The following is a 24,882-nucleotide window of genomic DNA, read 5'->3' as shown; positions in this document are numbered from 1 at the left end:
TGAAGCAGTTTATTGCCTTTTCTTTGGGTGGTATTTAGTAGCTTTAGTGGAGGCTGATAGGAACGTTCTGTTGGCCTGTAATACAGCTGCCTGATAGGCTTGGAGGAATTCCTTGTTTTATCCTGTTTGTATCAATCAGTGTTCACTGCTGGTGCTTGAGTTTCCACCCCTTCTATTCATTTGATGCAGAGTTTCAGAAAACCAAGTGGGTCAGTATGGGTGATAGGAGGAAGGGGCCTTTAGGATACCAGTGTGTTGATGTTCTAAGCTCATATACAGTGTTTTACCAGATCTTCAATTCCTTGTCTTGAGTGCAGCTATCCTTTCATATACCTTGAAATTTGTTGGAATCAATGAGTCTTTGTGGTCGAATGTGATCATAACTCTTGTTACCTGGAAGCTGAAAGATCCCTGACTGTTATCTTAATGATGTGGTGGTCTGTTCAAGACAGTGGCTGGGTTGTGATGATCTTGATGCTGATGAGGTTCAGGGTCTGTGGGTTGGCCTGCAGATAACCTGTGAGATCGCTAGGAAGGTGAGGGAGGAGATGAGTTTGAGCTTTTACATATGTAGTCTGTCAATAGGCATGTTGAAATCTCCCAATTTTTTGTTTTGCTTTGTGCTGGCTGCTTCCAGCTCATGCTGAGGTAATAGTCTTATGCAGTGTATAGGTGTTAAATGTCTGGACTAGTTTCTTATGTCTGCTCTGCTGATTCTTTGTACAGTTCCTCCACTCTGATAATTCTATGGCCCATTCCACCGATCGGTCCAAAAGGGGAGGAACAAGTTTTATGGGTAGAAAAATGCCATAGGGAAAACAGATCTGTTGGATACCTTTTTAGCAACTGTAACTTGTTTGAATTGAGGGAGTATGTGGTGCTGGAGCAGTATGTTCCTAGAGTAGTTGTAGGTATGCTGTAATCATGGTGGTATAACAGTCGAAATAATGACCATATGAGCCCAGCAAAAATGGGAGGTATTAATGGCATCAGGCATCTATTTCCTTGACATAAACTTTCTGGTATCATGATGTCCCTAATGCTCTTCTCTTCCCCTAAGCAGGTATGGAGTGGAGATAAGAGGGGTGATTAGTACTTATTTGTAGGCTGAAATACAACTGTAAAGTGGCTTTCTGATGAACAGGTGGCAGCAAAGGCTGGAAGAGCAGGACTAGGGCTCAGAGCTCTTGGGCAGCCTTCTTCCTGGTGGTGGCCCTTTTGCTGGAGGGAGGAGTTAAGGGAAGTGTCTCAGCCTCCCTGACGTTTAGAAACCGGAGATTTTTCTAAAATTGTTATAAATGAGTGAAGGCCAGTACCCTGCTGTTTCTGGTGGTGATAATGGTGGCATTTAGGGCCAGCAGGAGCTGGTTCCTTGCCACTGCTATGCCCCTGTGGCAGTGGAGGGAGGCGAGCTGAAGAATCCTTAACTACATGCATACACTCCTGAACCATGAGGGCACGAAGTGTCACATTGGGGAGCATTTTTGTTTTTTCTGCAATTAGGTAATTGAAGTATTGTGTGTCCTTTTTAAAAACAGGTTGTCCCAACTATCCTGGAAAAGTTTAAAGAGAAGAAGCCTCAGGTCGTGCAGGCTCTGCAGGAAGCCATAGATGCAATCTTCCTTACGGTAAGGACAAGTGTTATAAACTCTGTCAGTACTGTGCTACTGAGACTCAATCATGCTGGTTGTTTCAGAGGACTTTTCTCCTATCCCTCTGCTGAAGCTAACCACCTCACATGTCCAACCTTTTAGACTACATTGCAGAACATAAGTGAGGATATTTTGGCTGTGATGGACAACAAAAACCCAACAATCAAGCAACAGACATCCCTATTCATTGCAAGAAGCTTTCGCCACTGTACACCTTCTACCCTGCCAAGGAGCCTGCTAAAACCCTTCTGTGCTGCTCTTCTTAAGGTAAAACAGGATGGATTGATACTTCTCTAGGAAGCAGTGTGTTGTGATGGACGCACTGGATTGGGTGAGGTGAGAAGCCTGTCTGAGAGGATGTAACATGTAGTGAAGTTTTGTGTATTCTGGTGCAGCAAGTAGAATAACTGGGAGGTGACATAGAATAACTTGAAGAATAACTTGTTGGGTGACAAGTAGCCTGCAGCAATGGAGGCTAGTTTCTTTTATTCCAGTGGAATAACATTCTTTGGTCCTGTTTTGTTTCCTGAATGGAAAAGGACTCTTCCCTAGAGAACAGGTGGAGTTTTAGGACAAAACTGACTTAGGAGACACTCCCAGTGACTAGGCCTACTTATGACATTATATAAGTTTGTTTTGTTTTTTTTTTTCCGCTGAACTAAACTTCTACCACTCTGTCATAAAATGAAATCGGAGGGGGCAGCAGCTTTAAGATAACTACTTGCCAGTGGACTAGATTAATATCTCCTCCCTTCATACAATCTACTCTTCACCACAAGTACTTACAGTAAAAATAGGGCATTGCTATTATAATTTATAACAGTACTTAGTACTCACCTTGTTCTTTACAAATGAATCCTCTCAACAGCATATCAATGACTCTGCCCCTGAAGTTAGAGATGCTGCATTTGAAGCACTAGGCACAGCTCTGAAGGTGGCTGGAGAGAAAGCTGTGAACCCTTTCCTAGCAGATGTGGACAAACTCAAACTTGATCGGGTGAGCTTATGGATTTGGACAGAATGCTGTATATGTAGTGGCTAGTGAAGTGCTTTCATACCTCTGCAGTGTCCTAGTATGTTGTGGGTAACAAACTTCTTAAAACCCATGTAGGGAATAATCCATCTCTAACGTGTATTCTCTCAGGCTTAATGTGGACTAGTATTTAAAGGTGTGGTGGTCACTTCTTCCCTCCCTCACCTGCCAGCTGTAACTTGGTCAGTTTAGGATCGTTAAAAGCACTGACTTTTAAAACTTCTTAGTTAGCGTACATTAGCTAACATCGCTCCTTAAATCCTGATCTAGGTCTGAGGCCTCTATTAGTGGTTTGGAGGTTGTGGTGTCTGTAATAGAAGTCTATCTTATCTCCTTTCTGCCAGGTGGGGTTTAGGACTCTACCATCTGGTTTGTGACCCTAGTTAAACTTCAAATCCTGCATAATACTATGTATGGACTTGTCCCTTCACCTATGTACAGATGCTGACAGTCTTGTTAAATAAGCTTTAAACTATATAGTCAGTCATTAATACCTGCTCTAAAGACTGACTTTGTTTTTAACCTCCTTATACAGTCTTCCTCTCTAGATACACATCTTCTACTTGCATTAATGGGAGTTGTATGCACACATTAAGAGACTGTACTGCATGGACTAAAATTTCAAATTGATGCCATTGTCCTGTTAGCATTGCTAAGTGCTGCTTAAATAGCATTAGCTTTTTGGCAGTAAAACAAGTTATATGATTTTCATGTCGCTCCTGGAGCTGTAGTGGCTCAGGGCTGGCTCTGGATTGGTGGCTTTGGCTGGTTAGATGCTGCAGCTGTACTTAAATGGTTTTGGTCTCTTAACATTGTTCCTTAGATTAAAGAGTGTGCTGAAAAGGTGGAGCTGGCTTATGGTAAGAACACAGGTGGAGCAGCTGACAAAAAGGAATGCAGACCTGCTGCTGGAAAGACCCCTGTTCTTTCAGGGGCTGCTGGGGACAAGGATACAAAAGACACTTCAGCAAAATCAGGACCTTTGAAAAAGGCTCCTGCTGCCAAGGTAAGTGGAATATAGCCAGACTGCATCACACATGATGGCCTGAGATAGTTACTGCTTGAAAACCCAAAGTTGGCCTGTTAAATTTCATCCAGTTGCAGCCCTCTGCAAACCTAATCTACAAGTTAATCAGAACAAATCTTTTCTTTTCCTGTTCTACCTCTTGTTCAGGAGTAGGTGGTATGCAGTAACAGGCTTTAAAAGAATGCATCCTGTACTCTTTTAGAAAGCAATCTGGTGTGGAATTGAGAATTCCACCATTTTTATCCTCTAAATGATTTCTTGCTTGTGTTTTAATGCCAAGTCCTGATGTTGTCATACTGCAGACAACCCAATGAATACTTTCAAAGGGTTCTGTAAGCAATAATGCAACTTGGCATGGCAGTGTAATACTAACACATAGGTGAAGAGAGGACACATTCAATGACAACGTGTTGCTCTTGCAATAAACATATTCTGGAATGTTGTATCTTCCTGATTATCAAATGTTGTGTAAACCACCAGTCTGGATTTAAAAAAAAAAAAAAGCCATGTGATCATTAAATGTTAAAAAGCTTTAAGCAACATATTGTTGTCTTAGCACCCTTCCGTTCCCTTTGCTTCCTCAAACAGTTGTTGAGGAATGCAGAAGTGAATATTTAAATTGGTCAAAGGTCTCAAAACACCTGTTAAGTACTGTAGTGAAAAACTTAAGTTTATTTTTCCAGACTGCCAGCCACACTATATATGCCTAACTGCAACCTCAAAGGAAATTGATTTGATTAACTTACTGTTCTCTGACCCTTTTCAAATGAACATTAATCCTTCTATTTTCATTGCCTTTAACTTCTCACTACTATTTGACCCAACTTCTGAAGTTTACTGTCCTGGAAATATGACATCTGATTGAGCTAGCCTGTTCATTGTTACCACCCAGCCTGTTGCACACTACTATGGTTAAAAGTAACAACTTGTTTGTCCAATTACATTGTTACGGAAGACTTTTAAGTCTCCTTAATGCAGGATTAATCAGTAGGCAGACTTCGGGCCAAATGCAGACTGCCAGACGCTTTTGAACCGACCACAAAATCTTTTTGTTTACTTAGTACTATCATGGTTACTGCAGTGTGAAAAATGTTTCTCCAGAGTCTGGGCCTTGACTATACCTTGACCAAGAAATTGGACCTTGACCAAAAAAATAGACTACCCCTGCCTTAATGTATCTTTTGGAAGTAGAGCATGGAATGTTGGAAAGCAAGACTCTTTGATTTTAAGTATTGATTTTGAACTCTGGTGAATTAACAGCTTGATCCTTGCTAACTCTTGTTTCCTCTGTAGTCCGGGGGCCCTCCCAAGAAAAGCAAGCCAGCTGCAGCTGCTGGTGCGGGAGGTGCTGGAACTAAAGGCAAGAAAGGATCTGAGACCAAAGAGATACTTGAACCTGAACTCTCGGTAGGTACTATACTATATTCTGAAATGAAAAGTGCAATACAGTATCATGTAAGCAGTGCTAGTTGGGTTATTCTCTTGATTTTTGTAGAATTAATGGCCCTGAAGTTGGGATTTGAAACACCTGAAGCAGGGGAAACCAATGGGTTTAAACTGTACATAACTGTTAATCTTTAATTGTGAAGCCTCTAATAAACACAATCAGGTTATCTTCTGTACAATCCATTATTCAAATATTAGTGAGGACTTCTATGAATTTGACTGTGGCCTAAGTGTGAGTCCTTTTGCCTCTCAGCTGAACTGTGCTGTTGGGAGGAGAGGGGAGGCTGAGATGTAATTTCTGTGGAAGTACTGGGTGTGTAACTAAATTGTATTCTCTGGAGTTAAAAGCCTCAGAAACCCTAGAGCTTGACTCCGAAACCTAGACTGAAATACACTAGATAGTCCAGTGATTTGCTCAAGCCTACCTATTAAAAAGCTAGTCTGCTCCTGGGCTATTCAGATTAAATTGCAAAACTCTCAAACTCATTCTGAAGTGTTTCAGACTGAGACATGTAGTTTGTAGCAGTAGTTACGTTCTGATGAAGGACAAGGAAAAAGCTAGAAACCCACAAGGAAGCTGTCTGTGTGCTGAGTGGCAATAAAAAGAAAGTCATTGTGTTTGGACTCTTGTGTAGCCTTCATACTTCAGATTTGTATGGAAAGTCCTAAAAATGAGAATTATCCTAGTCATTTGATGCTATTGGTGTAAAAATTGAACATGTCTGACAAGCAGTCAAATATGCAGCCCTTGAGGGAGATCAGGTACAAGGGAAGAACCTAGTGGGAGTGAGTGAATGAATGAGATAAGCTCCCTCCTTGTGGATAATGCACTAAAATAACCTTGCTAAGTGCTACTCATCCTCTCTCCTAGAATGGACCTGTAAAATGGCTTCTCTACTCCCCCCCCACCCACCCACCCATTATCAGTCCTCCTGGTGATTGACTTTGTGCCTACCTGACAAATACTCATAATATTTGCAAAGCTGCACTAAAATTTGCTTAACCCTAAAATTAAGAGAAGACAGCACAAGATTACACTTTGCTCTTCTCCCAGTATGTCTAACTTTTTCTGGTAACTATGCTTAGATTGATCTCCTCTATCACAATGCACTAGTATCCTTTCTCATAACTTAAATGCCTCCTGAGTACCACTTCCACAAGACCTATATCCACATCAGTCATCTCAACTAATGAAAAAATTGTTTCTCCTCTCGATCTCCAGTGTGGATCTCCTACATTGTAAGTTCCTTGGGGCATGGTTATCTCTCTGCCCTCCTGCACTTTAATAATCAGACTACTGACTGGTATACAAGAGAGCATGTGGTACGGTGTTAACCTTGTTGTATTCTGTCTTCAGATAGAGGTGTGTGAAGAGAGAGCTTCAGCTGTCCTCCCAGCCTCTTGCATACAGCAGTTAGATAGTGGTAACTGGAAGGAGAGACTTGCCTGCATGGAGGAGTTTCAGAAGGTAAGTATTGTGCAACGGACAGTAAGAGGATGACTTTTTTAGAAGGAAGCATAAAAAAACTGGAATTAATGACTTTCTGCTGCCAGTTAGTCTCAATCTGTTACTCTGACTACTGCAAGTGTCTGCCACAATCTACCAAAATCCCTGCTGGCTCCACACTAGGCAGCAATTAAAATACAAAATGCTGGCTGTCAAACTTCTAGTTTTGAATGCCAGCTGATTGCATCCTATTACATCAGCCTTTACAGCTGGGAATATGAGGGATCTCCATTGTCTCCTCTGGAAGGACACAAACTAAGCATTATGAGTTACAGACACTGCTCTATTTAGTGTGGAGCTGGCTTTCTTCCCTAAAAGCATCCCTACCATGTGATGCTTTTGGACTAAGTCTTACTTTAAAAGGCAGCTACTGCACATCTGCAAATATTTCATATCCTATTGCAACTGCTATTGAGCTTCAATATTTGGCATAAAAACAGGCTTAAGTGTAGTGGCATAGCCCTTTTACTGCAAAGGCTGGCACTTCATAGTCCAGTGGGGTCTGGAGCAGCATCTAGCCTCTGCCTAATCGTTAAGCATTCAAGTTTTCACTGGGATGCAACTTCCCCTCTTGGAATGAATTAAAGAGCAGCTTTAAAAGCTACAAAGTAGACTCTTAAGTCCAAGATATCTAGACTCCATTCTTATGAGGAGTTGTCTGGTGCAATCTCTGTTTTAAGTTGAAATGGTACTGGGTATGTGATGCAGCTGTCAATAGTTATTGGATTTTTTTTTTTTGGAGTGTGCTGTGTTGTTTGTCCAAGACAATATTGCCATTTACATGTCTGCTCATGTGTTTGGAGTTTTGTATGGGCGCACATTAAATAAAACCAAGGAAATAAATACAAATGCATTAAAAAGGCCTCTTGTCTAAAGGACATAACAGCTCATGTTTCCCCATTGGTGTAAAATGAAATCCAGACTAATCCTCTTAACTTGCAGAGAAGCCTAAATTGCAAATCTCACTGCCAATAGTTTTCTTGGATTTTGTTTTGCATATTTTGGACCTAATGGTTAATTTGATTTTGACCCTTTAGGCTGTAGAACTGATGGAGAGAAGTGAAATGCCTTGCCAAGCTCTGGTGAGGATGCTGGCCAAGAAACCTGGGTGGAAGGAAACCAACTTTCAGGTAAACCTCTATCTTTTGCTATATATAATTGATTGCAGTCTCTTGCTACAGCAATAGTTTGTTACTCCATTGTATACCCTCTTACCTGCTAAAAGAAATACGGATCTTAGACTATAAAAACGCAACTGCTGGTGGTCAGTTACTTCATTGCTTAGTGAATAAATACACTCTGATTTGAACGTGTCAGTTTCTGCTTTAGGATTTTTAGTGGGGCACTTCATTCCAAGTAACTTGTTTTTCTTCATGCCTTTGTAATAGGGGAGCAATCTAAAGGCATTCATATTTAGAGACCACCTTTAAAGAAACACTGTGGGCTTCATTTAGGCCTGAACTTGGGCTTTTGTAGAAAATATTTTTGATACCCAATATAAATAGAATTTATTTTCAGTTGATTTCAGTTAAAATGTTCTGGGGATTTTAACATAGCTATAGCATAATGCTCCTATATCAGATAAAACAGTGTTTGAAGGCCCAAGAGTTTTTGGTGTAAATAGTGATAGAAGGACTTCAGTTTTGATAGTAGTTCTAGAAGTCCTTTTGTCCGTCCATTCTTGGGTAAAATATGAACAGCTGTATTTCTGCAGCTTTGTCAGCAAAAGAAGAAAATTGAGTTCTTCCAGTGCTTGCTCATGCCCATTTCATATTAGGTGTGTGTGCTCGCCACATGCACTGTGCCAGAAGTTTTTCCCTCAGCACTAGGAGACAGGCTCTGATGCCCTCTGGAGTGGCACCCACATGGCGCAGTATAAGGGGTGCTGCTGGCTCCCTGACCCTCAGTTCCTTCTTTCTGCAAGTGATGGTGCTAGAATGTCTGCTGCTTCGGCTAGCATTGATTCCTTCTTTGTTCTTGTGAACTTTGAAATCCTGCAAAATAGTTATACATAGTAGTTCTCTTAGTTAGTCAATAGTTTTCTTAGTCCCGAACGGAACCCAGTTGGGGCATGCCCCAGTCCCTAGGCTTTAAGCCCTGTGATTGCTGACAGGCATAGGCCGTTTGCAGTGATCTACACACCAGCTGCCTAAGGTGCTTAAGCGAGGGGCACATAAATGACAAGTGCTGTATCTGCAAGTCCTTCAAACCTAGGACAAAGAAGGAGTGCGGTATCTGTCTGAGTGCTCCTAATGGAGTCAACGCTCACTCCAACACCAGAGCAGCAGTCCAACTCTGCACCGAGCACCGTGGCCTCCATGCACAGTACTCCTCCAGCGCTGTCCACGAGCAGTACCGGTCGGTCTCCCTCCGCGGCTCCGGTCAAGAAGCTAAAAAAGACTGAGAGGAGAAGATCTCCTACCTCTTACAATGGAAAGGAGAGGGCAGGGGCAAGCCAAGACCCATGTCAGGCAGATCAACATCCCCCTTGGGAAGTCGGGCCCCAGCTCAAGTCAAGTGGTGCAGCCCATCCCATGCCTTGCGTGTGACTCTGGATAGCAGTGCAGGCCCCGGCCAGCTTCAAGTGCCATAGACACCCAAAGCCCTTCAATCAACTCAAGAGAACCTGAATCTCCCGGTGCCGCTGTCACCATCTCCTGTGGTACCCTGGTCTCGGGGAAAACCTGTGTTGGGACCTATGCATGTGTCCCTGCCTCAGCAGTACCGTTCCCCATTGAGAGGGATGTCCCGCCAGTGTTCGCCCACCCGCAGCTGTCCTGCCTCAGGACGGGAGAGGCAGGCCTCAGCGGAGCCTTCTTCGGTCCCCGCACTGGGGGCACTGATTGAGGGACTAGAGGTGTACCTTGCCAGTAGATTGGTGCAGACCCTCTAAGGCGTGCACCACCCAGCAAGAGCTCCAGGACCAGCCCCGACCCTGGGCCAATCCCGGGACCAATCAGGTACAAGAGATCACCAGGTCATCATCACCTGTCTCCAAAAGGAAGGTCGCCCTACTCAGGACGATCCTCCCGGCAACTGGCTCATAGTAGCCCCCGATCCCATTTGACTTCCCAGTACCAGTCGAGTAGTGTGAGGCGTAGATCGCGGGGTAGCCAATGCAGATCCTCCAAAGATCAACAGTCTTGCTTGTACAGGTCAGCTTCAGGATACTGCGACCGGCAAGTTGGACAAGAGCCACTACTCAGCCCAATTCTGGTTGCCCAGGACCAACCGCTCCATTGGTGGCTCCAGCTTGGAATGCGGTTCCCTGACTGCGGGACAAGACCCAGTACTGATGGTGCCGTCTACATTATCAGCACCAAAACCTGTCCTATGGCCCCAAGTGCAGCGGCTGGCGCCGTGGTACCTGTGGAACCCTTGGGGGCTCACCCAGCTGTCCCAGGCTGTTCACTCAGTGTTGGGAGCCTCGGAGAGGCCAGTGGCCTCTGTATCCCATCCCCCCTCTTGTGCTGGAGACTGCGATGGTAAGACCTTGCAGGTTCAGGAGGACCTAGGGGAGCAGCTGCTGGACCACCAATGGACATGGAGGTTCCCGCAGCACCGGCATCAGCCTCATCTGGCGACGACGAGGACATCATGGGACCCCCTCGCCCAGTTCCTCAGGATGATGCCAAGGCATATCAGGAACTTCTGAAGAGGGTCGCTTCTAACCTGGGGCTTCAGGCGGAGGATTTGAAAGAGCACTTGGACTCTGTTTGCCATTCTCTGTTCCTACCAGGGTGGCTCTATCCCTTCATGAAGGGGTTTCTAAGATCACTAATACCCTGTGGCAGACCCCTTTTTCCCTGACTCCTATCTTTAGAAGGGCTGAACGCAAGTACTTGGTGCCAGCCAAAGGGCATAAGAACTTATACTCCCACCCAGCCCCCAATTCCCTTGTGGTCAAGGCAGTTAGTCACAAGGAGAGGCAGGGACAACCCAGGGCCACCCCCAGAAATAAAGACTCAAGGAGGCTGGGTCTTTTCAGATGAAAGGTTTATTCGTCTTCCAGCCTTCAGCTGAAAGTGGCCAACTGCCATGGCCAAGTTCAAAGCGTCGCTCCAAGGCTTCCAAGAAAGAGTTCTGAGCAATCCTCAATGAGGGCACAACCGTGGCCAGGGCAGCCCTCCAGGCGGCGTTGGACGCTACTGCCCACACTATGGTTTCCGCTATCTCGATGTGGCGAGCCTTTTGGCTGCTCCTCTCTGGGTTGCCCAGCAGTCAATGCAGGACTTGCCCTTCAATGGCCAGGCCCTATTTGTGGAACAGACAGACAGCAAATTGCGTGGCCTCAAGGACTCCCACACCACCCTAAAAACCCTGGGTCTCTATGCCCCTGCCCCAGTGCGTAAGTGGTTCAAACCACAGCAGGGCCAGGGGAGTCAGCCTTGGCAGGACCAGCCCCATAAATGAGCCAAGGGCTGAGTTCTGCCCGAGCCACCCGCCTCCACCTTCTGCCCAGTTGGGCTCAACCTGTAAAGCAGGGGGCCAAACGGTCATTTTGAGGGTGCGCCCGAGGGCGACCTACCAGATTATTCATGGGATCCATCCTTTTCCCTGGGTTCTCCATCTGCCTTTTTCTCTTCCTCCCTACCTGGACAGCTATAACCTCTGACCAATGGGCCCTCAGCCTAGGGGAACTGGGTTATACCCTCCAGTTCCTTTCTATACCCCCTTCCCACCTGCCTTCCCTGTCTCTCTTCAGGGACCCCTCTCACGAGAGTCTCCTCACGCAGGAGGTAAAGGGGTTACTACAGCTGGGTGCGGTGGAAGAAGTTCCTCGCGAGTACAGGAGCCAAGGGGGTTCTGTTCCTGGTACTTTTTAATCCCAAAGGCCAAAGGCAGTCTATGGCCCATCCTGAACCTGCAAGACCTCAACAAGTAGCTAAAGAAAAAGTGCCGCCTGGTTTTTCTGGCTTCTGTTATCCCCTCTCTGGATCTGGGAGACTGGTATGCCGCCCTTGACTTGGACTCATACTTCCACATAGCAATCTTTCACAGACGCTTCCTCCGTTTTACAGTGGGGCCCCACCACTACCAGTTTGCAGTCCTCCCGTTTGGCCTAGTGACAGCACCGAGAGTGTTTGCAAGTGCATGTCAGTGGTAGCGGCTTATTACCGGCGCTGGGGTATTCAGATCTACCTATACCTTGATGACTGGCTCTTCAAGGGCAGCTCCAGGTCTCCAGTCCAAAAGGATTGTGCGGTGCTTCAGGCCACGTGCTGCTCTCTGGGCCTGCTGTGAAATGACACAAAGTTGACATTGGTGCTGGTGCAGAGGATAGAATTCATCGGAGCAGTCCTCAATTTAGACCTGCCGAACCTCATTATGGAAGTCTCCATGTTCCCTCTGACTATATCCAGGATCTGTTTGCGCCTCCTGGGTCACATGGTAGCATGCATTTTCGTAGTCCGCCATGCCAGGCTCCAGATGCATCCCCTGCAACAATGGCTATTCCCAGTCCAGAGGACTCCCTGGAAAAGATGGATACCATACTGCAGGACAGTCCTGGAGTATGGTATCCATCCCCCGCGCCACTCCATCAAGTTGGTGTCGGATGCCTTGGACCTCGGCTGAGGTGTGCATCACATAAACGTCAAAGAGCTCTGAGCAGTCCAGCTGGTGTGCGGAGTCGTCTTGCCCCACCTGTCGGGCAAGGTAGTAGGAGTCCTGACTGACAACACAGTTTCTGTGTTCTACATCAACAGGCAAGGGGGAGCGCGCTCACCGACTTTGTCAAGAGGCACTCCATCTATGGGACTTCTGCATCAGCCACGAAATGCACCTGGAAGCTTGTCAAGAATACACTGGTGGACCAGATCAGCAGGGATTTCTCTCATCATAAGTGGCTGCTCCATCCAGGGGTAGACTGCATGATCTTCCAAAGGTGGGGAACTCCCCAAATGGACTGTTCGCTATTAGACAAAATATGAAATGTCCCCGGTTTTGCTCTTGGCAAGTGCTCCCTCTCTGATACCTTCCTCTCATGGTCAGGGAGACTGATGTACACTCCCTCCAATTCTACTCATTGGCAGGGTCCTGGCAAAGATCAAGAGACAAAGCACAGGTTGTCATGATCACCCTGGCATGACCTTGCCAACATTGGTTTGGCACGCTCATGAGCTTCTCAGCAGCCACTCCCTGTCCCCTGCCCAAATGCCTGGACCTGTTGTCACAGGACCACGGCTGGCTCCTACACCCCAACCTCGAGTCCTTCTACCTCTTGGCATGGATGCTGCATGGCTGAACCCGGAGGAACAGACCTGTTCGAAAGAAATCCAACAGGTCCTCCTGGGGAGTAGGAAGCCCTCAACCGACTGACTTACCTGGCCAAGTGGACGAGATTTTCCTGCTGGGTGTCCGAGCGTGGCATCTCTCCCTCGTGTTCTTCCATATAGGCTGTCCTGGACTACCTGCTCCATTTGAGGAACCAGGGCCTGGTGCATACTTCCATTAGAGTGCATCTAGTGGCCATCTCCGCTTTTCATCCACCGATCCAAGGACAGACGGTGTTTTCCCATGACATGACGGTCAGATTCTTGAGAGGGCTCATGAGACTCTTCCTGCAGGTACGGACTCCTGTCCTGCAGTGGGATCTTAACTTGGTCCTCTCTAGGCTCACCGGCCCACCCCTTGAACTGTGGGTTCCTGCTCCCTTTCCCACCAGTCATGGAAGGTTGCGTGTCTCGTGGCGGTGATGTCGGCAAGACAGGTCTCTGAAATTTAAGCCTTTACCTCAGAACCACCGTACAGGGTCTTCTACAAAGATAAGATTCAGTTACAGCCCCACACAGCCTTCCTGCCAAAGGTGGTCTCCACCTTCCATATCAGCCAGGACATCTTCCTTCTAGTATTTTGTCCCAAACCGTACAAGACTGGTGAGGAGAGGCATCTTTATGCGCTGGACATCTGGAGGGCCTTGGCTTTTTCTTAGAATGTACCAAGCCTTTCTGAAAATCGATTCAACTCCATCACTACAGCGGATAGGACAAAGGGTCGCCCAGTGTCCTTGCAGAGGATTTCCAATTGGATTACCTTGTGCATAAGGACCTGTTACAACCTGGCGGGGGTTTCGCTGTTGCTGGTTGTCAGACCCCACTTGATGAGAGCGCAGGTATCTTCAGCCTTCCTGGCATACATCCCTATCCAGGAGATCTGTAGAGCTGCAACGTGGTCCTCTGTTCACACGTTTACCGCTCACTATGCCATCACTCAGCAGGCCAGAGACGACACTGGGTTTGGCAGAGTGGTGTTGCAATCTACACGACCATGAACTCCTACCCACCTCAAGGGGTACTGCTTTGGAGTCACCTAATATGGAATGGATATGAGCAAGTACTTGAAGAAAAGACAGTTACCTTTTCCATAACTGGTGTTCTTCGATGTGTTGCACACGTCCATTCCACAACCCGCCCTCCTTTCACGCTGTCGGAGTTTCCAGCAGGAAGGAACGGGGGGGTGTCACTGGCAACGCCCCTTATACCGTGGCCGGTCCCCTATGGATATTGCTGGGGGAAAAACTTATGGCACCGGTGCATGTGGCAAGCACATATACTTAATATGCAATGGACACACGCAACACCTCTCGAAGAACACCAGTTACGGAAAAGGTAACTGTCTTTTTTTTTGCCTGCATAACAATGAGATGATCCATGTAACTTGAAAATATGGGTCGAAGGATGTATGTGGATTTTAAATAGTTATGTTCCATGAAAAGAATCCTGTACAACACTCTGGAAGATGATCACACTTTTGTTTGAGCTGTATTTTCTCACCTCTAAGATCCGCTTTGGAGTTTGAATATCCGTTTTAATGATGGAGCACCTTTTTTCACAACAGTGGCATGGCTAAATTTTTTTAAAGCCTTTAACAGTGAAACCCCAGGACTTGCAGTAAATTATGCTTTCTAATAAGTTTGAATAAGACGTGGCAGTCCAGTAGGTAGAGCACGAGACAGGAAGTCAGCAGACATGATGCTGCTATTGACTTGCGATATGACTGCTGGTAAGTTAGCCTCCCTGTACGTTTCTGCCTCCATCCTTCTTTGTAAAGCACTTTTAAATATATTGATGAAAATTGTTAAAAACTTGTTCCAGAAAGTGAATCTGACAGTCTTCCTGTCCAAGCTAAGTGATTTACAAAATCTTAATATGGTGGGTTGTAAGATTTTAAAACACTTGCAGTGTTACTGTAAGATGTTGCTCTAGTTACTAGTGTCCTACTAGTTACAAATAACCATAATGTCTGTAAACCTTCTCTTTATTCTATTTGTACTGGGGTCTTCTGAGATGGTTTGACAGTACTTCAGGCTAATTTGAGCTGCATTGTAGTCCAGGCGAGAACATATAGCAGCACACAAGTCTATTTACTTTCCTACTGTTATGGCTATGCTGTTTGTCCCTCTCAGGTAATGCAAATGAAGCTTCATATAGTTGCCCTGATTGCTCAGAAGGGGAACTTTTCCAAAACATCAGCCCAAGTTGTGCTGGATGGTCTCGTGGACAAGATTGGTGATGTGAAATGTGGGAGTAATGCAAAAGAAGCAATGACAGCAATAGCAGAAGCGTGTCTGTTGCCATGGACTGCTGAACAGGTCAGTGAGGAATGAATGGAGATTGCCTCTGGCTGCCTAGTGTAGCTCCTAACTGTCTCCTCTTCAGATATATACCTCATTGCAACCACCCTCTACTTACAGTAGATTATTAATCTGTTGTGCATATATCCCTATTTATCATGGTTTAACAGCACTGCAAAGTCTTAGCAGATGCCAACACTCTTCTGTTATGAGGGTGTTATCTCTGATCCATCAGTGACCATAAAGATTTGAATTTTCCTTTCTATTCCAGGTTATGTCCATGGCCTTCTCGCAAAAGAATCCTAAAAACCAGTCGGAAACCCTGAACTGGCTCTCAAATGCAATTAAAGAGTTTGGCTTTTCTGGGTAAGTCTTAGAATAAGGTATTGAATAGAAAAATTGGGATGCAAGTTTTCATTGTAGGAAAAACTGAGATTCTGCTTCTCCACAGAAGTCAGTGTGGAATCTGTGCTGTTCTTTGAAAGACTGCTGAGACAAGTGCACCTAAGCATTTGTTCGCAGAACTCTCAGATATTAGCATTTAACTACGAGCTTCAAAAAGCATTTACTCATGTAAATGAGTGCATCTGGCACTGACAACCTGCCAAGAAGAATACTGGCCCATTCTCCTCTTAGAACCCCAAAGGGTGTACTAGGCATTTCACAGCAAGAAAGCTGGCAACCTAAATTTAGATGTAAGGTGAGTGAGTACAAGATTAACAGCAATACAATATCCGTTATTCAGTCATATGGATGTCTTCGTAGGTCAGGTTAAGTGTTTAATATATCCTTATAGTAAAAAATAAGGAAGTCATGAGTGAATACTGATTAGTTTCTTTGAGTAGTGTTCCTAAGGATGCTCCACTGTAGGTGTGTCTGCATCCCCGTACTGCTGATTAGAGAACTTCAGTAGCAGTGTCTGTTGGGCCCACATATGAACTCTTTCCTCAGACTGCAAGACTTGTACTTCCATGTAGCCATCCATCAAACGCACAGGAAGTGCCTGTGTTTCCTAGTGGATCATATCACTATCAGTAAAAGGTACTGGCACTTCTACAGAAGGTTTTAATGAAATGCCTAAAAGTGGTAGCAACTGATCGGAGGAGATAAGACATTCATATCTACCCCCGCTTGGATGACTGATTGCTCTAAGGTGAAACACTGGATCAGTAAGAAGGTCCTAGTACCAGATTGTCAGTGCTCAACTGGCTTGGTTGTTGGAACCCACAAACATCCCCTTTCATGACAGACACTAACCACAGATGTGTCAGGAACAGGTTGTGGAGCTCATCTGAACCATCTACAGATGACATGGGGCTACATACAAATGTCCTAGAGCTCCAAGCCATCAGATTGGACTGTATAGGACAGGTATAGCACTTCAAAATTTGGACAGGTACAGCACCATACAGATTTGCAGTATTTACCTGATAGCTTCCAGGTGGGGGAAGCTCCTAGCTTCTTTGTGTAGTGCATGGCTATCAACTTCTGGAATTGGTGACTTTAGAATAAGGTAACACTGATAGTCCTTCAACTCCTGGGAGTGTGCAAAAACTTAGCAGACTTCCTGAGCAGGCAGACAGAATGTTCCTTGCACAGATCTGTCATGGAAGTGATACTCTATATCAGTAGGGATCCTCCATGAGAAACTTGTTTAGCACCAAGAAAAATGCAAACTGTTGATTTCTGTTCTAAAGGAGGCCTGAGTCCAGAGTCTCTACCCAATGTCTTCTGCAGTAGAATAGAGGCTTACTTTATGCCTTTCCACCAATTCCCTGACTCCCAGGGTGACTTCCAAAATCGAGACCAAAACCATGATCACTCTGGTGGCTCCAGGCTTTCTGAGAGAGTTCTGATTTACAGATGTCCAATCGGCTCTCAGACTCTTTATGCCATCACTGCCAGATCAGGTCCAAAGTTCTTCATCCAGACCCAAAGTCACTGTATTCGATGATGTGGTGGTGAAGTGGCTAAGCATCATAGACAGGGATTTCCCCCTGCAGATCCAGGAAATCCTGATACAAGACAGGAAAACTTTTGCCAGAACATATTATTCAGAAAAGAGGTTCTTGATATGGGCAGCCCATAAAGGCCTGAACCCAGTGCAGGTCTCAGTACCACAGAACCTTGATTATATTGTACCTCAGACAGGCCAGTCTTTAGCTCAGCTCTATTAAAGTCCGCTTTGCCATTTCAGCTTGTTGCCTGCTTTACATTCATGTTTGGTCTTCTTTCACCCCACAGTACTGGCTCTTCTTAAAGGGCTGCTACTCACTTACCCACCAGTCAGAGAACCCACTCCTGCATGGGACTTCTGTATACTCCTATTCAGGGTGGATTTGATTTAAATCAAATTGATTTAAATCACTACTCAGGAAGACTCAATTTAATCATGGATTTCTACATAAAAGTGAATTCTTGTTGATTGTTATAACCTTAATACATAGTCTTCGCAACTCAGAGATAGATGAGACCCAAACTGGGTCTCTTTTATGGCTTGCTGCCGTTATAGGTTTTCCCTTCTAGTGAGAGAATGGTATGGTAGATCTCAAATCAATGAAGGCTGCACTCAGAAAGACCTCCAGGCTTTTGGAATATGCTGCTCAAACAGTTTCACTTTTGTTTCTACTGCGTGTTCCTCCCTTTTCACATTTATCTCCAGACTTTGTCTCCTTGTCCAGATCTATTGCGCCCCCAACAATCTTCTATTCATTGAACTTTTTGAGCTAAGACCTCACCTGAACTTCATCCCCAGGAAGGCCTCAGAATATCATCTAAACTAATCCATTAATTTACCTGTCTCTTTCCAAAGATCACATTCAATACCGAGTGGGCTGGGGAATTGCACACATTAGATGTATCCAGGACACTGGTTTTATTCTAATATAAAGCGGACCATTGCCCTGTCTATTTCTGAATAGAGCTGGGCATTCTAAAGGTCAGACTGGATCACATAATGTATCTGTTACCAATTCATGAGTGAACCTGTCTCACAAAACATAAAGGCTTGCTGCACCAGGGTTGAAGTAATGTCTTCTGCCTGCTTCAGATGTGCTCACATCAGATCTGCAAGGTGATGACGTGGAGTAAACCACTGACCTATGTCAAACATATCTTGGACATAGCTGCCAGAGGAGATGCCAAGTTCAGGAGAGTAATACTACAATCACTGCTGGACTAATGTAGCTGAAACTCCTCATTCACATCATCTAATGAGGATAGTGCTTGCCAGTCACCTACAGGGATCCACACTGACACACTAAGTATTAACCGTTCTTCCTTACTTGAGCGTATGTCCCTATAGGCACACCATCATAGAATGTGCGTGCACCCGTGCTGTCTTGATCAGAGACTGCAAAGTAGTGCTTGAGGTCCCGGGCCTTCACAGAACATTTCATGCTCTGAACAAGGGGATATAGGGAGGTGCGAGCCTGCCAACAAGTTCCTTCTCAACCTCCTGCAGCTCAAAATGGAGTCTATTATTGTTAGCTCTTTTAGCTTCCTGCCTTTCTTTCACCTCATGAAAACCTTTATTCATTATTTTTCTTTCTTATTTATTTACTTTTTTTAAAAAAATTGTGTGGTCCTGAAGGGTTTTTTCCCCCCTCCTACTTCTAGATCTTTGTGCTGGAGCACATTCTTATGCCTAAGACCCCAGGGTTTAAACCCTGCCAGACCTGCAAGGTCTTTCCCTTGCAGTGACAGAGATTCAAGTTGCCTGCAGTGTTTAGGGGACTTCCATATGCCGTCAAAGCACAAGGTCTGTGTGGGATTTTAGAGCAAGCCCAAAAAGATAGGCAGGCTAAACTAAAACTCCTAATGCAACACGCCTTCGCTCTGGAGGGTCCACTTCCCCCTGCCTGTACATCAGCCTCAACATTGCAGGCTGATCAACGGGCATGAAGACCTCTTAGAGGAAGAAGCATGCCTCCCCATCCAGAGAAATGAAGAGGTAGGTCACCCCATGAAGACCTCCTCTTGGGATACCTCACATCCCTTAAAGGGTAATTTAGAGGCTTGACTGAGTCCGGTGCTGACACATTGGTACTGTCAGAAGTCTCGTCTACAGACAACTTACCACAATGGCACCACCTGATCCTCTATGGCACCATGATACACATCACTCGGTACTGACTACTTACATAAGCTTTGAAGTAAGACAGGACCTTGCGTCCACCTCAGTACATCAGCAGCCTCCATCTCAGACTTCACCTTTGTTACTGATTCAAGACTCCACTATAGGCTGTCACAACTCTTCAGCTCCTTCCAGGTTTCTGTTACCTGAAGATTTCACTTCAGATGAGCCTGAATCTCCAGTGCTATGGAGATCTGTTAGTCCCCTTACTGATACCACCCAGGCACTTGCAGGCTGAATCCTCATATCCCCACCCCACCCCACCCCCAACCCCCGGAGTCAGTGCTTTTTTGTCACCTCTGCCACGGGTATCAATCAGCCCAGTTCACTGGATTCCGTTTTGGCAATTTTTCTCTCTTTGGAGATTGGATGTTCCACTACATACCTTCCTGGGAAATCCTTACCTCAGACAGGTTAATACTGTAAGCCAGAGAGAGTTACCCTATCCACTTTCACTCTACCCCTCCATGTCCCTCTTCAAGGACCTTCTCATGGAAACCTCTTAGGGCAAGAGGTCCTATCCCTCTTCTCTACTGTCCCCAGAAGGCTGGTTCCAACAGAGTTCATTAGGAAAGGATTCTAGTCAACCTGCTTCCTAGTTCCCAAGAAAGATGGAGGGTGAGGCCTAATTCGCAGCCTTAGGAACTTGAACAACTACGTTCTAGCTCAGTACTTCAGAATGTTGACACCAGCTACTATTCTCCCATCCTTGGATCCAAGAGACTGGTTTGTTGCCCTTTACATACAGGATGTTTACTTTCTAGTAGTTATCCACCCATCACACAAGCGCTTCCTGTGCTTTGTAATAGAAACAGACCACAATCAATATGAGTTCTTCCCTTCAGACTCTCCATAACTCAGTGTGTTTACAAAGGACTTTTCGGTAGTAACAGCTCACCTCAGTCGATGGGCGAATCTCTGTATTCTCATATTTGGAGGACTAGTTGATCAGGAGTCGATCACACTGAGAGGTCTAGTCAGCTATGACCAAGGCGTTAACCTTGTTCCAATCACTAGGACATCTCATCAATCTCACAAAATCTATACCAGCTCCAATACAAAGGATAAACTTTGTAAGCCATTTTGGACTCCATGACAGCAAGAGCCTATTTATACAGGGAAAGATTCTTCCACCACCTACAGCCTAATCTGAGCACTGCAGTTCAGCCCACAATCTGCTGTGAGAGCTTGCCTCTTCAGCTCTTTGGGTCATACATCTGTCTCTATGTTCATGACTCCTTATGCAGAATTACACCTCATATGTTTTCAGACGTGGTTAAGAATCGAATATAACCCAAACCAGACACAACCTCTTCAAATGGGTCACAGTGCCTCAAATGGTGTTGGATTCCCTTATGTGGTGGTAGAACCCACAGAGGGGCTGTGTGGGGAACCCCATTCTTATGTCCCACACTGTCAATCCTCAGCCACTTCTCCATTAGGATGGGGAGCCCAGTTGCAGGAAAATACAGCTCAGGACAAATGGTCTCTATAACAGGGGTGGGCAAATCTTTTGGCCCAAGGGCCACATCTAGGAATAGAAATTGTATGGCAGGCCATGAATGCTCAGAAAATTGGGGTTGGGGTACAGGAGGGGATGAGGGCTCTGGTTGGGGGTGCAAGTTCTGGGATGGGGCCAGAAATGAGGAATTCAGGATGCGGGAGGGGGCAGCGGGCTCTGGGGTGGGGCTGGAGATGAGGAGTCTGGGATGTAGGAAGCTGCTCTGGGTTGGGACTGAGGGGTTTGGAGGGCTGGAGTGGGATCAGGGCTGGGGCAGGGGGTTGGGATGGAGGCTCTGACTGGTGGTGTGGGCTCTGGGGTGGGCCTGGGGATGAAGGATTTGGGGTGCAGGCAGGTGCTCTGGGCTGGGATTGAGGGGTTTGGAGGGTGGGAGGGGGATCAGGGTTGGGCCATGGGGAAAGGCTCAAGGGTGCAGGCTCTGTGCAGCGCTTACCTCAAGCAGCTCCTAGAAGCAGCAGCATGTCCCTTCTCCGGCTCCTGCGCAGAGGCACAGCCAGGTGGTTCTGCACGCTGCCCCACCCGCAGGTGCCGCCTCTGCAGCTCTGGTATGCCGGAGCGGGGCCATGCCATTGTTTCCAGGAGCCGCGTGGAGCTGCCCCCGACCCTGCTCCCCAGCTGGAGCGGTGGAAGGGGCATGTGTGGCTGCTTTGGGGAGTCACGGGGAGCAGCCCCCGACCCTTCTCTCCAGCTGGAGCACTGGAGCGGGGCAAGCCCCAGAGCCCATTCCCCAGCGGGAGCTCGAGGGCTGGCTCAAAACGGCTGGCAGGCCAGATGTGGCCCCCAAGCCATAGTTTGCCCATCCCTGCTCTGCAAGAATTGCTGTTTCACGTCAACGTTCTGGAGCTCAGAGCAGTTTGATAAGCTTTCCAGTACTTCCTCCATCATATACAAGGTCACTTGGTCAGAGTAATGCTAAACAGGACAGTGGTGATGTATATCAACCACCAAGACAAAACAAGATCCCAATCTTTATGTGCAGAGTTGCTAAGACTCTGGAACTGGTGTATTTGCTAATATACCTATTCACTGGGAATATGTCTACCAGGTCTTCAGAATACAACTGCAAATTCCCTGAGCAGATGCTTTTGGCAAGACCATGATTCGGAGCTCAAACTCTTTTTCAGTATCTGCCAGACCTGGGGTCTGCCACAGGTAGATCTCTTCGCCACCCTGAACAACTCCAAATGTCACCTGTTTTTGCTCCAAGGGAGGTTACACCTTCAGGCCCTGCTTTATGCTTATCCACAGATACCATTATTCCTCAAGACTCTCTTCTCAAGTTATGCATGGAAAGAGAGTGCTATTTGCATAGCAGCAGTCTGGCCAAGACAGGTGTAGTACTCAAACTTCATCCACCTCTTGGAGGTGGCACCCCTGTGATTACCACTGAGGAACTATAGACACATGACTTGGGGTCCCTCATCCACCCCAACCGTTCCTTTCTGAACCTCAGGACATGGCTCCTGAATGGCTCTCATCCATGGAATTGACCTATTCAGATGCAGTTAAGTTGGTTCTTTTGTCCAGTAGAAAGCCCGGTACCCAAAAGACTTCCAGAAGTGGAAATGCTTTCATTCTGGTGCTCTCTTCCATCTTCCCAAGCCTCAGAAGTTCCACTTCCCAAGGTACTGAACTACCTATTAGAATTAAAAGTGAGAGGCATCTCAGTGAAGGTACAGTTGGCTGCTATCACAGCTTTCCACCCGCCTATCCAGGGGTTCTTGGTTTTTGCCCACCCTGTCACAGCCAGATTCCTCAAAGGTCTATACAATTTATATCCTCCTGTCTGGCACCGAGCCCCAAAGTGGGACCTCAGCCTGGTTCTTAATGCTCTAAGTAGAGCCCCCTTTAAACCAATGGCTACCTGCTCTCTCTCCTCCATCTCTCCTTTAAAACTTAATTCCTGGTCACCATTACTTTAGCAACAACAGTGGGAGAGCTGGGGGCACTCATGGCTGAACCACCATACATCTTTTATAGGGACACTGTTGTACTGTACCCTCATTCCCGTTTTCTTCCTAAGGTCTCATCAGCATATCCCATTAACCAAGAGATTTGCCTTCCTGTATTCAATCCAAAATCTCATTCCTCTAGAGAGGAATCAAGCCTTCATTCACTGAATGTTAGACCTTGTCTTCTATTTAGACAGAATTAAATCCTTTAGGACCTCTCCAGGATTATTTTTATCATTTTGCAGAAAGAATGAAGGGCCACCTTATTTTAAAGCAGAGGTTATTTAAGTGGGTTTTGGGTTGTATTTTTACCTGTTATGAAAGAACTGAGGTACAGCCTCTCCACAGACTGACAGCACATCCCATTAGAGCTCAGTCCATGTCTGTGGCTCTACTAAAAGACGTTCCTATAGCAGAAATCTTCAGGACTGTGACTTTGGTCTTCTAGTCATACCTTTGCCAAGCATTATACCATCTGACCTGCTTCCAGAGATGGCACTATTTTTGGTGTTGCAGTTGTCCACACAGTTCTTGACCTACCTCCCCAGCACTCACCTTCTCTTTTCAATTACTGCTTGAGAGTCTCCTATGGTGGAGCACCCATGGGGGCATATACTCAAAGGGGAAGTTACTTACTGAAACTAGAGTTTTTAATGTTTTTGTTCCTATGGGTGCTCCACCTCCCACCCTCCTTCCCGTCTTCTGTGAAGTTTCTGGCTTCATGGCCATGAAGGAACTGAGTGGCGACAAGCTTGCTCCTGCCTATATCCCCTCATTTGGAATACGAGGTGCTGTTCTGCACAGGCCTGTGAGCATTATTTACAGTCTCTAAGAGTGCACAAACATATGCACATCCTACAGTGGAGCAGCAGTACGGACAAAAACATGTTGAACTCACATTACTGTAAGGTAAGTAACCTCTCCTTTAACTACACTGCCTGTAGTTCTTCCATATGTTGTCAGTGTGGATCCCATGTCCCCACTTTTCAGAGTTCTTCACTACCAAGAGCTTCAAATTCTGAAGGAACTTAAGGGGGGGTCACAACCACTCTTTATGCCCTCACACAGGATCACATGGAGGTCCATGGTACATTGCTATTCAAAAAAATTTAGTCTTGTGTATGGGGAATGTGTGCACCTACAGTGGGATCCATACTAAAAACATCTAGAATAATTGTTGTTGCAATATATGTAACCATTTTTTCTTCATGGACTAGCTTTTCAGGCAATAAGAGGGCTGCCTTCATATTTATAGTAAACTGGTCTTGGGCAGTATTTCACTGAAAAAGATTATATAACTTTGGAAATAGCTTTCTGTTATCTCACTACTTTTAGGTTTATCTACAAATATAAATGTCTGATGGTTTGGGGAGTTTTGTTGGTAGTTAATTTAAACTTGTTAGATTATAACTTCCATAACTAACTGTAGCTGCCTTGTCTCTTACTGATGCCTCCTGCGTGTTGACCTGTGGGCTATCTTGATTTCATGATATTCATATTCTCTCTCAGGTTGAATGTTAAGGCTTTCATCAGCAACGTAAAGACAGCTCTTGCTGCCACTAACCCAGTGAGTAAATGTAAATTAATTTTGGAACTTCAACACTGTCTAGTTTGAAGTCTAAAGTGCTTTCTGTTCTGTTTTGGCAGGCTGTAAGGACTGCTGCTATTACCTTGTTGGGCGTCATGTATCTCTATGTTGGACCCCCTTTGCGAATGTTCTTTGAGGATGAGAAGCCAGCTCTTCTCTCCCAGATAGATGTAGAATTTGAAAAGGTAAGACCTCTTCACGCCTTAGTTCTCTTAGTAAACAGCTGGAAGTGCTAACTTCAATATAGTGCCATTTGCATGGGGTTTAGAACTCTAAGTAGGCTGGTTCTTCACTGGTATTTCTGGATGACTGATTTAGTAGTGTGCAAGACCACTCTTTGGAGTGATGTAGCCACACAAGTGGGGGTCTTGGATGTTTTGTCTTTGAATAAGGAGTAGTTCTTCTTTGAGCGATGGCATAGACGCCGACTTCCCCTATACCCAAT

General features: G+C 45.8%; 1 protein-coding gene across 3 annotated transcripts in view; it reads left to right on the top strand.

Annotated features, from left to right (window-relative positions):
• Nucleotides 1–24,882, top strand: part of CKAP5 (cytoskeleton associated protein 5) — a 99,333-nt gene that overhangs the window by 40,041 nt on the left and 34,410 nt on the right. For all 3 annotated transcript variants that reach the window (XM_084629875.1, XM_084629877.1, XM_084629876.1), the window contains exons 10-20: nucleotides 1,539–1,628; nucleotides 1,755–1,919; nucleotides 2,521–2,649; nucleotides 3,509–3,691; nucleotides 5,006–5,119; nucleotides 6,516–6,626; nucleotides 7,703–7,795; nucleotides 15,073–15,258; nucleotides 15,512–15,606; nucleotides 24,359–24,416; nucleotides 24,497–24,622. In XM_084629875.1, coding sequence (XP_084486001.1) covers nucleotides 1,539–1,628; nucleotides 1,755–1,919; nucleotides 2,521–2,649; nucleotides 3,509–3,691; nucleotides 5,006–5,119; nucleotides 6,516–6,626; nucleotides 7,703–7,795; nucleotides 15,073–15,258; nucleotides 15,512–15,606; nucleotides 24,359–24,416; nucleotides 24,497–24,622 — 1,350 coding nt within the window. The remainder of the gene's footprint in view (nucleotides 1–1,538; nucleotides 1,629–1,754; nucleotides 1,920–2,520; nucleotides 2,650–3,508; nucleotides 3,692–5,005; nucleotides 5,120–6,515; nucleotides 6,627–7,702; nucleotides 7,796–15,072; nucleotides 15,259–15,511; nucleotides 15,607–24,358; nucleotides 24,417–24,496; nucleotides 24,623–24,882) is intronic.

Source organism: Lepidochelys olivacea, assembly GCF_965140295.1.
Source record: "Lepidochelys olivacea isolate rLepOli2 genome assembly, chromosome: 6".
Taxonomy (NCBI): Eukaryota; Metazoa; Chordata; order Testudines; family Cheloniidae; genus Lepidochelys; species Lepidochelys olivacea.
Note: the sequence above shows the minus strand (reverse complement) of the source record. Positions and strands in the feature narration are given on the sequence as shown.